This window comes from Zingiber officinale, chromosome 3A (assembly GCF_018446385.1).
Source record: "Zingiber officinale cultivar Zhangliang chromosome 3A, Zo_v1.1, whole genome shotgun sequence".
Lineage (NCBI taxonomy): Eukaryota > Viridiplantae > Streptophyta > Magnoliopsida > Zingiberales > Zingiberaceae > Zingiber > Zingiber officinale.
The window spans coordinates 105,849,030-105,862,938 of record NC_055990.1 but is presented as its reverse complement, the minus strand read 5'-3'; the positions used below and the strand labels follow the sequence as shown (position 1 = coordinate 105,862,938).

At 33.0% G+C, this 13,909-nt stretch overlaps 1 protein-coding gene and 1 long non-coding RNA gene across 2 annotated transcripts; one reads left to right on the top strand and one right to left on the bottom strand.

The window, feature by feature from the left end:
- Positions 1-8,493: 8,493 nt before the first annotated feature.
- Positions 8,494-9,896, top strand: LOC122053937 (transcription factor MYB13-like). The gene is made up of 3 exons (XM_042615837.1): positions 8,494-8,687; positions 8,764-8,893; positions 9,067-9,896. Exons 1-3 carry the CDS (start codon positions 8,549-8,551, stop codon positions 9,548-9,550), a joined length of 753 nt encoding a protein of 250 aa, XP_042471771.1. The 5' UTR covers positions 8,494-8,548; the 3' UTR covers positions 9,551-9,896.
- A 2,338-nt stretch (positions 9,897-12,234) lies between these two features.
- Positions 12,235-13,210, bottom strand: LOC122053936. The gene is made up of 3 exons (XR_006132456.1): positions 13,014-13,210; positions 12,710-12,939; positions 12,235-12,266 (listed from the first exon to the last, which is right to left on the bottom strand). It is a non-coding gene; the product is annotated as an uncharacterized LOC122053936 (long non-coding RNA).
- Between the last annotated feature and the right edge of the window lie 699 nt (positions 13,211-13,909).

Below are 13,909 nucleotides of genomic sequence, written 5' to 3'. Positions count from 1 at the left end.
ATTGAAGTACCTAAGGATGAAAATAGTGAAGAAAAAGAAGAGCACTTTTGGAACAAGAAGCAATAGACCAACTTTATGGCCAACGGTAAGGCAGAATTTCATCTACTAAATGCACTACCATCTCAAAAAGTTAACTGAATTGGTGCTTACAATTTCTGCATGAGGGCACCCAAAAAAATAAACTAACACAATTTCTTTTACTTGGTTCATAGCCCATCAACTGCTAGTCCAAGGCCTGCACTCGCTAATTACTTTCGTTGGAAAATTCACTAAAATCTTAGTGGTTACAAAACTTTAAATGAATGAATAATAAAAAAATACTGATAAATTAGAGTAGTATCTTGAACTTTATTGTTGCAGTAGCATTTTGGTGTCGTAGAGTAGATTTTAGAACAACATGTGAGTATGGAAGTCGTAGAGTTAGGTGTTTTGAGCTGCTGGTCAAATCCTTCTTTTATAAAGAATTTTGGGTGCCAAGATATCTTCTAGACGCCTAGAGTTGACCTAATTCGATCTAACTCCGCCGGTGGTTATCCACCTTCGAGTGCCTGGATCCCTTTTGGGCGCTTAGACCACTGACATAGCTGCATCTCGGTGAAGCTTTATCTGAGTCACCTCTATCCCTTCACAAGCACCTTAATTCCTTCCAAGCGCCTAGAGTCTGATGTGTGTTAGCCAACCAGAGTGACCCAGCTCAACTACATGTGTGGCTGGGTTTAGGGTATTTCGGGTGCTTGGATCCTTTTTGGTCGCCTAGAACTCCGGGCACCTGGATCCTTTTCAAGTGCTTGGAATCCTCTTAGTCTAACTTTTCACCTACATCACAGTTAGCACAGAAAAATATAATAATGATATTTAACATAAAAAGAGTCTATCCAATTTGGATTGTCTGGTCTTGACTTTGGGATTTCTAGTGAAACCTTGGGTCAAATTGATGCTTATGGTTCCCTAACGGGGAACGTGTCTTCACTCACTTCTCTCAAGAGAGTTTATCTATTGTCAAACATCCGGTCCTCCTTACCTACTTGGACTTTTACTTAGTATCCAACTTGACCTTCGAGATTTCCTACTAGACGTCCAATCCTCGATCCAGCCTAGACTTCTACCTAGTGTCCGTGACCTAGGGCTTCCCACCTAGTGTCCTCAACTCTTAGAACTTCTGCTCGACATCCTCGATCTGTCAAGACTTCTACCTAGTTCATTTAACTAGGATTTCCTTGCCAAGTCCACTTGATCAAGACTTCTTTACCTATCCTTTGTTGGATCTCAATATCGAATACCAATATACCCATATTTTTCTTCGAGGAAAATAGTCTTCTGATGAAACTCTTGTTTGAGATTTGAAACTTGTCCATAATTTCCATTCATGTGGGGGATTGTTGGAAAATTGGTTTGGTGACCATTAGGGATAAGATGACTATTTCGCTAGTAGACCGTCGTAAACCAATTTCTCGAGTGAATAAGAAATTATTATTTAATGAAGGGTTGCTCCGGTATGATCGGACAAAAATTTGATTCGCATATGAGTTGGATTCATGGATGAACGCTAACTCAAGTATGTGGAACTATTGAGGGGTATGAAATTATAATTAATTTCATTGATTAATTTATTAATTGATTAAAAGATTAATCATTGTGATATTAATTAATTGATTAATTAATATTTATAATAAATTAAGTAAATAGTTAATCATATTAATCAATTAAATTAATCATAATGAAAAGGTTTAATAAAAAGGTTTAAGTGAAAATGTTTAAGGGAAAAGACACATCTCATATCCTTTCACCTCTAAGAAGAAATCTTTCACCTCTTGAGAGTAACCCTTCATCCTTATAAAACAAACTTCATTCCTTCCACTCAAATCATTCAATTCATACTCAATTCTCAAATTGTGAATTCTCCTTTTGGGTTCTATTTTCTCTCTCCTCTCTTAAGAGTTTTAAGGCTTCGAAAGTTTAACAGGGCTTGAAATTTGGAATGCTCCTATTTCAAGAAGCAAGTCGTTGTATCTTGGGAGACGATTGCCAATAAACTATAAACACCTAGGTGGGGCAATATCATCTTAAGGAAAGAAGGCCTAGTCTTCACCTCGACCTTAATACTCTTATCCTTAGGGATGAGTTTACCTAAAGGGATTGTGTCAATATCTGAAGGTATAACTCGATGACCGATAAGATTAGGTCGGTAGTGACGATACCAAGAAAGGTATATCTCTTACCCGAAGGGATGCTTCGATAACCGAAAGGGGATGTCGAGAGTATAAATGGGACAAGGTCGACTTCGTCATACCGAGCTCCACCCATTAGAGTAATTGACTCATTGTTGAGATGACTAACCGAGCCCAACTGTTGGATCTCAATACCGAAGATTAATATGCCCATATGTTTCCTCAAGGAGAAAAATCCAACAATCTTAAGACGATATTAGCAATTATGGCAACCGTGGGTCCCGCTCCTACTAGAGAAAAATTAGAGAAATTCTCCGTAATTGTCTTTAAGCGATGACAGTAAAAGATAATGCATTACTTGAAGAAAATGTATCTTTTAAGATTACTATTAAAAGATGTCCTAGCATATCTAAAAGTGAACCTCAAGAGATGGGAGAATTACTCACAAGAAAGAATAGAATTTTCCTATGTGAGGATCATGCCTTAAAAGGATGGACAACAAAATTATACCATGGGTATAATGATGGTCAAAGCTTTGTGGGGGTCATTTAACTAAAGTCACAAAGTTGAGGATATTGAGTTTAAACTATCCAAAAAGATGGCTAATGAAGGTCTTTAGATAGAAGATCAAGCCCACTTGGTAAAAAGTTAGACTTAAGTCTAACTCAATAAGACCTAAGTGGAGGTCAAAATAGATAAGTTAGAAGGATTGCATTACACGTATTGCAAATGACTAAGAATTGAGTCAAGTGTCTCACGAAGAATAAATGCAATCATGGTCAACACTCCAATCAAACGACTACAGCTATGGCTCGATAAGATTGGAAGACCAAGGGATGTATACTTCTTGAGTCGAGTATCTCTAGAAGAATAATACAATCTTGGTCAGCACTCCAATCAGACAACCACAACTTTAGCTCGATAAGATTGGAAGACCAAGGGATGTATGCTTCTTGAGTCGAGTATCTCTCAAAGAATAATACAATCATGGCCAGCACTCCAATCAGACAACCATAGCTTTAGCTTGATAAGATTGGAATACCAAGGGATGTATACTTCTTGAGTCCAATATCTCTCGAAGAGTAATACAATCTTAGTCAGCACTCCAATCAAATAACTACAGATTTGGTTCAATGAGATTGGAAGACCAAGGGATGTATACTTCTTGAGTCAAATATCTCTCGAAGAGTAATACAATCTTGGTTAGCACTTCAATCAAACAACTACAGCTTTGGCTTGATTAGATTGGAATACCAAGGGATGTATACTTCCTGAGTCGAGTATCTCTCTAAGAGTAATATCATCCTGGTCAACACTCCAATTAGACGATCATAGCTCTAACTGAGGGAAATTGAAAGACCAAGTGATGCATACTTTCTAGATTGAGTATTTTTTTTACAATAAGTGTAATCATGATCATCATCCTGATTAGAAAACTACAGTTTTAACTCGATGAAATTAGAAAATTAGAGTTATGGTGACTTTCTTTTAAGCAAGATTGAGACCCTTGAAGTGCATGTTTTATAAAACACTAGAAATGTGGTTGGAAAAATCAACTAAGCAAGATCATCCATGGTAATTGAGGGAGAGATTAATGCAGGATATTACTCAAGGAATGTTTCTCAAGGAAGAGCAATATTCCAATAATTGACTATATCACATTCACTTCAATTTAATAATGGTGGCTTAAATATTGAGGAGATGATAAAAGTTATGTTGAGTTTATCCTAATGTCCTCTCAGTAAACCATAAGCCCTAGTGAGATAGAAATGAAAAATCTCTATAAGGCAGTGAAAGGTCACGAACCTTCTAATGTGGGGATTAACCACTGTGCCAATATATATATATATATATATATATATATATATATATATATATATATATATATATATATATATATATATATATATATATATATGATACATTATGTTATCTAAGAAATTATGAGAAGGGCACTAGTATAAAATGGTAAGTTTTGAAATAACTTAATACCATTAAAGCAGTAGATCTCTAGTGATAAAATCTCCATTGAATATGGAGAATTGTGTGGATCCGCTAGGCCTACCAAGAGATCAATTATATTGCATGTCGAGGGGAATAAGTCTAAAACTTAACATTTAAATCGAGTAGTGGTAACCCAACAATGTTGACTGGAGATCCCAAGATCATGGTTCAAAAGGGACAACTAAGCTACAAGATTCGAGGCACCTACGAGTAATTATTCCAACTCAGTCTTGGAGACAAAAGATACAACCTGCGAAATAAGTAAAAGATGAACAAAAGTTCTTAATGATTCCTATATTATACCATAAAGGGTATAATAGGGTATTGTAGGATACTCTTAATAGGAGATCACTTATATAAGTGTGAAAATGGGCTACTTCAATGAAACACTTATGAATCCTAAGCTTTGTCCATGGTCAAAACAGACATGATAGAGAACTAATAAAAGCTTAGGGGGCTATTGTGTAGATATGATTGTCTTGATTTACACCAACGATTAAATAATTCAAGACATAGTTCATTGGGTAGCTAAATAAATTTGATCGTATTCCACTATGGAAGGTTCAAAGACACAAGCTACCTTTCTTGATGCAATAGTCTTCCAATAAAACTCTTATTTAAGATTTGAAACTTATCTATAATTTCTATTCATGTGGGGGATTATTGGAAAATTGGTTTGGTGACCATTAGGGATAAAATGATTATTTCGCGAGTAGACTGTCGTAAACCAATTTCTCGAGTGAATGAGAAATTAATGTTTAATGAAGGGTTGCTATGGTATGATCAGACAAAAATTTGATTTGCATACGAGTTGGATTCATGAATAAACACTAACTCGAGTATGTGGAATCATTGAGGGGTATGAAATTATAATTAATTTCATTCATTAATTTATTGATTGATTAAAAGATTAAACATTGTGATATTAATTAATTGATTAATTAATATCTACAATAGATTAAGTAAATAATTAATCATATTAATCAATTAAATTAATCATAATGAAAAGGTTTAATGAAAGGGTCTATATAAGGGAAAAGACACATCCCATATCCTTTCACCTCTTGGAAGAATCCTTTCACCTCTTGAGAATAACCCTTCATTACTATAAAACAAACCTCATTCCTTCCACTCAAATCACTCAATTCACACTCAATTCTCAAGTTGTGAATTCTCCTCTTGGATTCTATTCTCTCTCTCCTCTCTTAAGAGTTTTAAGGCTTCGAAAGTTCGACAGAGCTCGAAATTTGGAGTGCTCCTATTTCGAGACACAAGTCGTTGTATCTTGGGAGACGATTGCCAATAAACCGTAAGCATCAAGGCGGGACAATATCAACTTAAGGAAAGAAGGCCTAGTCTTTACCTCGACCTTAATACTCTTATCCTTGGGGATGAGTTTACCCAAAGGGGTTGTGTCGATATCCGAAGGTATAATTCGACGACCGACAAGATTAGGTCGGCAGTGACGATAACAAGAAAGGTATGTCTCTTACCTGAAGGGGTACTTCGATAACCAAAAGGAGATGTCGAGAGTATAAATGGGACAAGGTCCACATCGCCATACCGAGCTCCACCGATTAGAGTCATTGACTCATCGCCGAGATAATTAACCGGGCTCAACTGTTAGATCTCAATACCAAAGACCAATATACCTATATTTTTCCTCGAGGAAAATTATCTAATATCCTCAACTAGGAGTTTCTTGCATACTTAGTCAACTTTATTATATCACAATAATTCTTAATTTTAAACCTTTGTCAATATTAAAATCCAGATTTGATTTGCTAATTTTTTCAATACCAACTGTTAGCATTGTATCTCAACTTTTATATGGCCCAAAGGAAATGTAAGCCTAGTGTGATCCGTAAGCTTATCACTCTTAATTGAAGATATCTATTCTCTTTATATATATATATTTTATTTTTATAATTTAGGTGTTGAAACTTCTTCCGATTAATCCCGAAGGTTAACGGCCTTTCCCCTTATATCCATTCTCTTCATTTGCATTACATAACTATGGTTCCTCTTTGTACCTTAGAAATAGCCACGGCCGGTGTGGTGATTTCGTTCTAAATTCTAATCATAATAGAAATAAATTTAGTTTTATTTTTAAGTTTTGTTATTTGGGGATTATTTTTGGTAATATTTCTTCCTAGGAGGTCGTAATTATTTTATTTTAGGGTGTTTAAGCAGTGCGGACGTTTAAGTTAGATTGGTTTATTTTTTTACTTGCAATTTGATTTTTTTTTTTAGAGTTTCTTTTGGTTGAGTCTGTAAACTACTAATAACTTTTATTGTTTATCATTTTTCAAGTTTCTCTTTGTTTGATCTTGTGCTAAACGACTTGGTGTGAAATCATTTTCACACATGAGTAAAAAGAGAAGTTGACTAAGTAATGACATATGCAACTATAAACAAGCCGTTGTTGTTTCTATCACCTTCGTCTGTGTAATGCATTCAAAATGGATCGTCAATATGGCACGAAGTCATCAACTAAAAATTAGGGATTAATAGTTTTTCCCTAGGAAGCACTTAAATTTTATTGATTTATATAAAGCAATTTGTTGAAATTGTGTATTTTTTATATATTTAAAAGAGTTGTTACATTCATTCACATCTATTTACATTCATTCACATTGATTTACCAATCAAGTTTCATTTTTAAAATATTTTTTTTACCATTATAATCTTCTAAATAGTTAAAAATAAATATTAACGTTTCTTTGTGTCAAAAGAGTTCATTTTAATTTAAAAAGTTTAATTGTAAGAAGTTTTATAAATAGATTTATGCTTGTGTTAATTTTAAAATTCTAAGGAAAATGGATAATTTCTTTAATATTAATATTTTAGAAAGAGAGAGTTTTTTAAAAAATAAATATAGAGTACCTTTAAATCATTATTATTTTTAATTATTTTAAATCATTATTAATTCTAAAGAAAGTCTTTGATTTATTTTTTATTAAAAAAATAATTGATTAATTAGTTTCTTTCATATTATACAATTTTAATTTTTTTAGTTATATTTTCTATAAAAGACATAAAGAACTCACTATATATTTTTTAGAGTATTTTGATAATTTTTAAATGTCATTATCAAGACAAAAGATTAGTTATATGTCATTAACAAGACTAAGTGAGGAAGACTTAGATAGAGGCCACTCAAAATCCCTTTTTTAAGAAAAAAAAATTATTAAAATTGATAGAATAGTTTTGTCTCAGCGTGTAGATATTTTATTAAGAAAATGAAATTATTTTGATTAATTAAATAAAAATATTCAAACTATTGGACTTAATATTGGTCAATTGAATTTACTAAATATTATTTTTTTAAAAAAAATTATAGATTATTTTTCATAAATTTAAATTTGTACTTTTATATATGTGATAATTTTTAAAAATTATTATTATTATATAATTTAAATAAAAATTATATTTTATAAAGGTGATTGCTCTTTTGTTTTGTAAATTATTTTAAAACTAAAAGTATCTTTTGGACACTAAACTATGAGAATTTTTATTTTTTTTAATATTTTTCCAAAAAAAAACATATAGATATATATATATATATTTAATATTAAGATTTACATTTTTAATTAATCCTCTCAAATTAATTTTTATAATTTCTCGAACCTTCTAGCATTAATTCATTTGAATTGACTTAACCCTCTTCCTTCTTCGTGGAATTGATTTATTCAATTTTATAATAAATTCTATATCTTTTTAATATTTAACGGAATAGAAAAATATAGAATTTTTTTAAAAAATAGATTATAATAAATTCTTTCTACTTACTTGCAAGTCATTTACTTTGACAATAAATCTTTATTTTTCTCGTCCATAATTGATTCAAAAGTATGCTTCTAATGGATTCGACTCGGCGAGTTTCATTTACCAGTTAAGCTTCTCTATTTTTATCTATATCTAAATGATAGTGGGAGCTAATTGATCTAGTTAAGCTAGGCAAGCCACTTGATTTATCAGCCCGATTAGTCTAATTTTATCCTGTCTAATCAATTTGTAATATTGGCCCTTAACTTGGAAAAAGGAAAATTAGATTTAAATAATAAAAATATTCATCTTGATAAGAGAGTCAACGGTTGAAATCTAGTGCTTAATGGAGCCCCTCAATTTGACTACCAACACCGCATGTCTAGAAGACCAAGTTCTAGTCGACTCTCACCAACTCATGATTTGAAGTTTTGAACAACATTTTGAATTTTTTTTATTAAAAAAAAAAGGACAAAAGAGATCACTTCATAGTACACACCTCCATAAGTTAGTTTTTTCTATCATTTCCTCTCCGATCATCTATATAAACACCCGAGTAGATTTATTGAACTAACTACTCACGGAAATTCAATGCGTGCATAGAAGAGATGGGCCGAGGCCGAGCTCCATGTTGCGTTAAAATTGGATTGAATAAGGGTTCGTGGACTCTAGAAGAGGACTCGAAACTCATATCCTACATCAAGAACCATGGCCATGGGAATTGGCGTGCACTTCCTAAGCTTGCAGGTGAACTTCCTCTCCTACTTATCGATTGAATGATTGATCAATATTTAGAACTAAAAACATCAACCGTTGCTTCTAGGATTAAAGAGGTGCGGAAAGAGTTGTCGATTGAGGTGGATCAACTATCTCCGACCGGATATTAAGCGTGGTAATTTTACTGTGGAGGAAGAGATGACTATCATTAAGTTGCATAAATTGCTAGGGAACAAGTAAGATTAACTTGGACCATTTCTAAGCGTTTATTAGGAAGAAAATCATTTTGCCCCTAAAAATTTCTTTATTTACTTATTGTGAAAGATTTTAGTGCTAGAATTCCCATTAAGTACTTAATTTATATGCCCCTATTTTTTTTTACACATAATATGTGTAAAAAATATCGCAGATGGTCGAGAATTGCAGCTTGTCTTCCCGGAAGAACTGACAATGAGATCAAGAATGTTTGGAACACACACTTGAAGAAGAGATTACGGTCCGAAGAGGAAGAAATAAGGGTTGAAGTATCTAAGGTTTCGCATGTCTTAACTACGTCGAATGATGATGATAATGACAATGATGAAAACAAGAATGAAGAGTTATTTGATGGCACCATCACGATGAATGCACCTGCCTTAGATGTTTCTCCATGCCCTGGCTTATCGAACCTCTTTGAGATGGATTTAGTTGATGATGGTGGCTTCGATGATAGGGAAGGCGATGTCACACAATGGTTGGAAGAATTAGAGAAGGAGCTCGGTCTATGTGGAACGATCAAGAGGAATGACGAAGAAGATAAGACGAGAGATGAAGATGTCGAACAAATATTTTGGGACGATCCATTACTAACAAATTATTTTGAAATCGAGGAACTCGACTCTTTAAGATGGTAAAGAAAATAAAAAGATATATAAGTTAATTATTTTTTTAGCGAAAAATAATTAACTTTTTTGTATCTTTATTATTTCTTCAAGTAATTAAAATTGCTCATTAGGATATTTAAGTAAACCATAAAACAATACTTATGGAAAACTCTACCTCCTAATGATACGGTGAATTGAACACCACTGATTTTAGTTCAAGAAATGTAAAATCTATAGAAGAAAGGATTACGATATTACTCAAATTCTTACTTGGGTTGTATTATCAATATTCTATAGAAGAAAGGATTACGATATTACTCAAATTCTTTCTTGGGTTGTATTATCAATATTCCATAGTGTAATTCTATATTTTGAATCATGAGTATGTCATCGTAATTTAATTTTTATTGACCGAGAAACTAATGTTTAAATTATTTAAGTGATTGCGGGAATATTATTGGTTTGTTTCAATCTATGAAAAGCATAAACGTTAATTCAAACATGCATAAATATAATCTTGTGAGATTATAATTGGTTGGTGCAATAGACCTCATATCTAAGTTGACCAAGTTTAAGTTAGATTTCGAAGTTTGACTAATATATTTGATGGTAGACTAAGATGCCAAGAAAAAAGAGAGATTATTGGAGATAGAGATTGTTGGTGCAATTGACCTCGGATTAAGTTGACCAAGATTGATTTGGATTTCGATGGTTGAGCGAGAAGTCCAAGTAAGTCATGGTTGACTGAACACTTGGCAATAAGAAATCTAACAAGGAGTTAACAAGTAGAGAAGTTCAAGTAAGTCATCGTTGATAGGACATTTGACAGTTGGAAGTTCAACAAGGAGTTAGGAAGTAGAGAAGTTCAAGTGCTTTACGGTTGACTAAGCATTTGACAGTCGGAAGTCCAATAGAGAGTTAGCAAGTAGAGAAGTCTAAGTGAGTCATGGTTGACCGAACACTTCACAGTGAGCAATCCAACAAGAAGTTGGCAAGGCACTACAACAAAAATATTAAAAGACAACGGTTAAAAACCGTTGTCGTAGACCCTTTAAAACCGTTGTAATTGGCAGTGTTGTTCAAAGTGGGGGGCTACGACAACGGTTGTAAACCGTTGTCTTTGAATGAAAAGACAACGGTTTTGCAACGATTTTAAACCGTTGTCTTTGAATGAAAAGACAACGGTTTAAAACCGTTGTTATTTAGAGCATTTTTACTGCAGTTATAATCGGTTTTGGGGCTACGACAACGGTTTTTAACCGTTGTCTTTGAGTGTGATAGACAACAATAACAATTTTAAACTGTTGTTTTTTGAATTATTATCTTTTAATACCAATATATCATATTTCAATTTAAATATATAATAAAGAATCATAATCAAGAAAGAATATTCCCCACATCAATATCATTCAAAATGTTACTTATACAAGAATTACAATTACAAAAGAAAAAACATATCTCATATTCAAATAAAATTTATCCCAATACAAATAAACAAATAAACTCCATTTGCAACTAATGAACAATAGCCAAAAGACTAGAAACTTGTGATGGTGGTTTATGTCATGTAGGATTGCACTTAATTATTGTCAACTCAAATCCCATCACAATCTTCAACTTGTAAGATTTCATTGGAATCCTCTTTCCAGCTTGCTGATTCTTTCATGCCAACTTTTTCCAATATTATTGATCATTAGTTCCATAATAAATCTAGTCTTCTCCATACCAGCTCCATCAAAAAGTCCAATCTTTCTACCCCTTTGATAAGGCACTAGGAGATCAACAACGTATTGATATTAAAAGAAATACACTATTATATGTATGAAAAAACTTGTTCTGAAAAAATAATAAACACACATATGTTTTTATAACAGTTACCTGAATAAGTACATCATACAAAAGGTATTAGTTGTGAGATGAGTTATTTGAATGCTTGCATGGCTGCACAAGTAGAAGTCAAATTCAGTAGGATGGCCTATCTTAGAATCAACAACAGTACCTGGAATTTCAAGGATGGAAAGCTTCATTGAGAAAACAAGGTTTAAAAAAATATACAAAATAGAATTATCTTGAAAATGATGCATCCATCTATCAACTAAACTGACTAGGCAATATGTTTCCACTCTTATCAACAAATTAGTGGTCACCGTGATTGTTAGCAAACAGTATAGTGCGATGACGTTTTTGGACCACTACAAAAGTCATTGGAGGCTGATAGTTTGGTTCTAGAGAGGCACAAACATGAAATACAAATGGAATGTTGAGTACAAAAACACTGAAACAAGAATCGTAGTATAAATTCTTAGAAAATTTACTTTTCTGATCGCATCTAGTTCATATAGTAGAACTTGATAGAATTGACCCTCACTCACTCCATCCTTGAATGTACAACTTGCTATATTAATCTAAACAATCAAGTTTTTTTTTAAGTTTTCCAAAGATTCATACCTACAGAATATAATCCGTTGAGGCTTTTATCTAGTAGCCTTTTTGAAGGAAAAAAGTAGCTCCCTGGATATTGCATGGCAGATGTTCTACTTAGGCAGGTAAATTGGAAAAGAAAACCAACATTCTATTTAAAACTGATTTTAGATTGTATTTTATACTTTATCATGCCACCAGTAAGAGTTCCTTGCTGAGAATCTTGCCAGACTTTAAACATATCTTGAATTAATTCTTGACGGGCCTAAGCACAGACCAATTCAGCATATTTTGTCACCTCGAGCCAGTCTTAAGACGCAACAACCTGACAAACCAAATATAATCAAGATAGTAAGGATGCATCAAGGCAACTATACATCGATAAGTTGTTGTACCACCCAAAAAAGCAGTATAATTGTTAAACTGCTATTATATGGATATTAAAGATATTTAAAAAGTCATCAATTTGCTGAATCTCATCAGAGTCAACCATACACAAGCATAAATTTAAAGTAAATTGAATCTAATGACATTTTTAATTTATTGGCTAAATACCAATTGACATCAAGCTTCATTATACCAGGACCCTTATCTTTTGGCAAGATTGTTATAGAAAATATACAATATATCTCTGAGGTCCAAAAAATGGTTGGCAAAGAAAAATATAACCTAACCCAACATGAACAGGAAAATTATATCAACCATAATACAAAAAAAAATTAATTCACACTTCTGCATGAATTGTATGTGACAACAATGAAGACAGACCTGACTTTGGAGCAAAGAAACTTCTTCTTCGTCCATGATGGTTTTCCATTTTTCAACAAGCAGATTTCAACCTTGCATTGCAAAATTGTGGCAGAAAGATTCCAAAATAACCAAGAAGCATAGCAGAAAGAAGATATTACAAAGTTTTCAGAAAAGTCCAGATTACAAACCTCTTGATCACCCAAAAGATCATATATTGTTGGTTCAACAGACTTCCCAAGGTATATGATCTAAACAAAGGCAGTAAAAGTAATGCATCAAAATCTTTGATCAAACAACACTATATTATCTTCTGGAAGCTTACTGAATCATGATCACATTCAAGAAAAATGTCATGGACATTTATGAAGTCCGTAGAGCTTGGTCTATTGTAGAAAGTTGCCTTCCGAGACACACTGGTAACTGCGACTGCTTCTTTGTCCACAAACCCGACATCAGGATGGCATGTGAGGCCTGCTATATGAATACATCGGGTAGGGATTATGTCACAGAGGACGGAACTGCTTCAACCTTGGAACGTTGGTTCGTTTGGCGGCAACCTGAAACAAAGCATTCATCTTGTTGTTAGAAAAACCAACGTTGCTGTTAATAAGAATTTAAAAGTGTGCTGGTAAGAAAAATACTTGAGATTAAATAGACAAACCTTGATTGGACGACCATGAAGCTCAGACTCATACAACCAAAAGGCTTCTTGGACTGCCTCAACTTCCAAGAATTCGACATAAGCAAAACCCTTTGGCTGACCATTTCTGTCAGTGAGAATGGTGACTCTGTTAACAGTACCAAATGACTAAAAATGTTGTTGAACCTCTTCAGGGGTGCAAGCATAATCAACCTTCAGTTTAATAGAAATATCAACATGAATATCACTTCCCAACTCAAGATATTGCTACTAAATCACTTGCTGTTAGAGGTTTTAAAAGAATTCTATATGTATAAAACATAACAATCATTGACAAATAGTTACAGTGTGACTGTTGATGCTAAGAATAAGAAACCAAAATTCTCTAATAGAAGACAACAACCCTATCCAATTCGGAACAAGTATCAAACAAAAAAGATAGCCTTAGCATAGACTATATATTACAAAATTCTAATAAGGTGCAAGTCGAGAATCCTCAGTAACTTGGGCATATATATATATATTTCAAATAATTCTTTGTTTTAAATAATCTTTTTCCCTTTTTTTTCTTTGGTAAT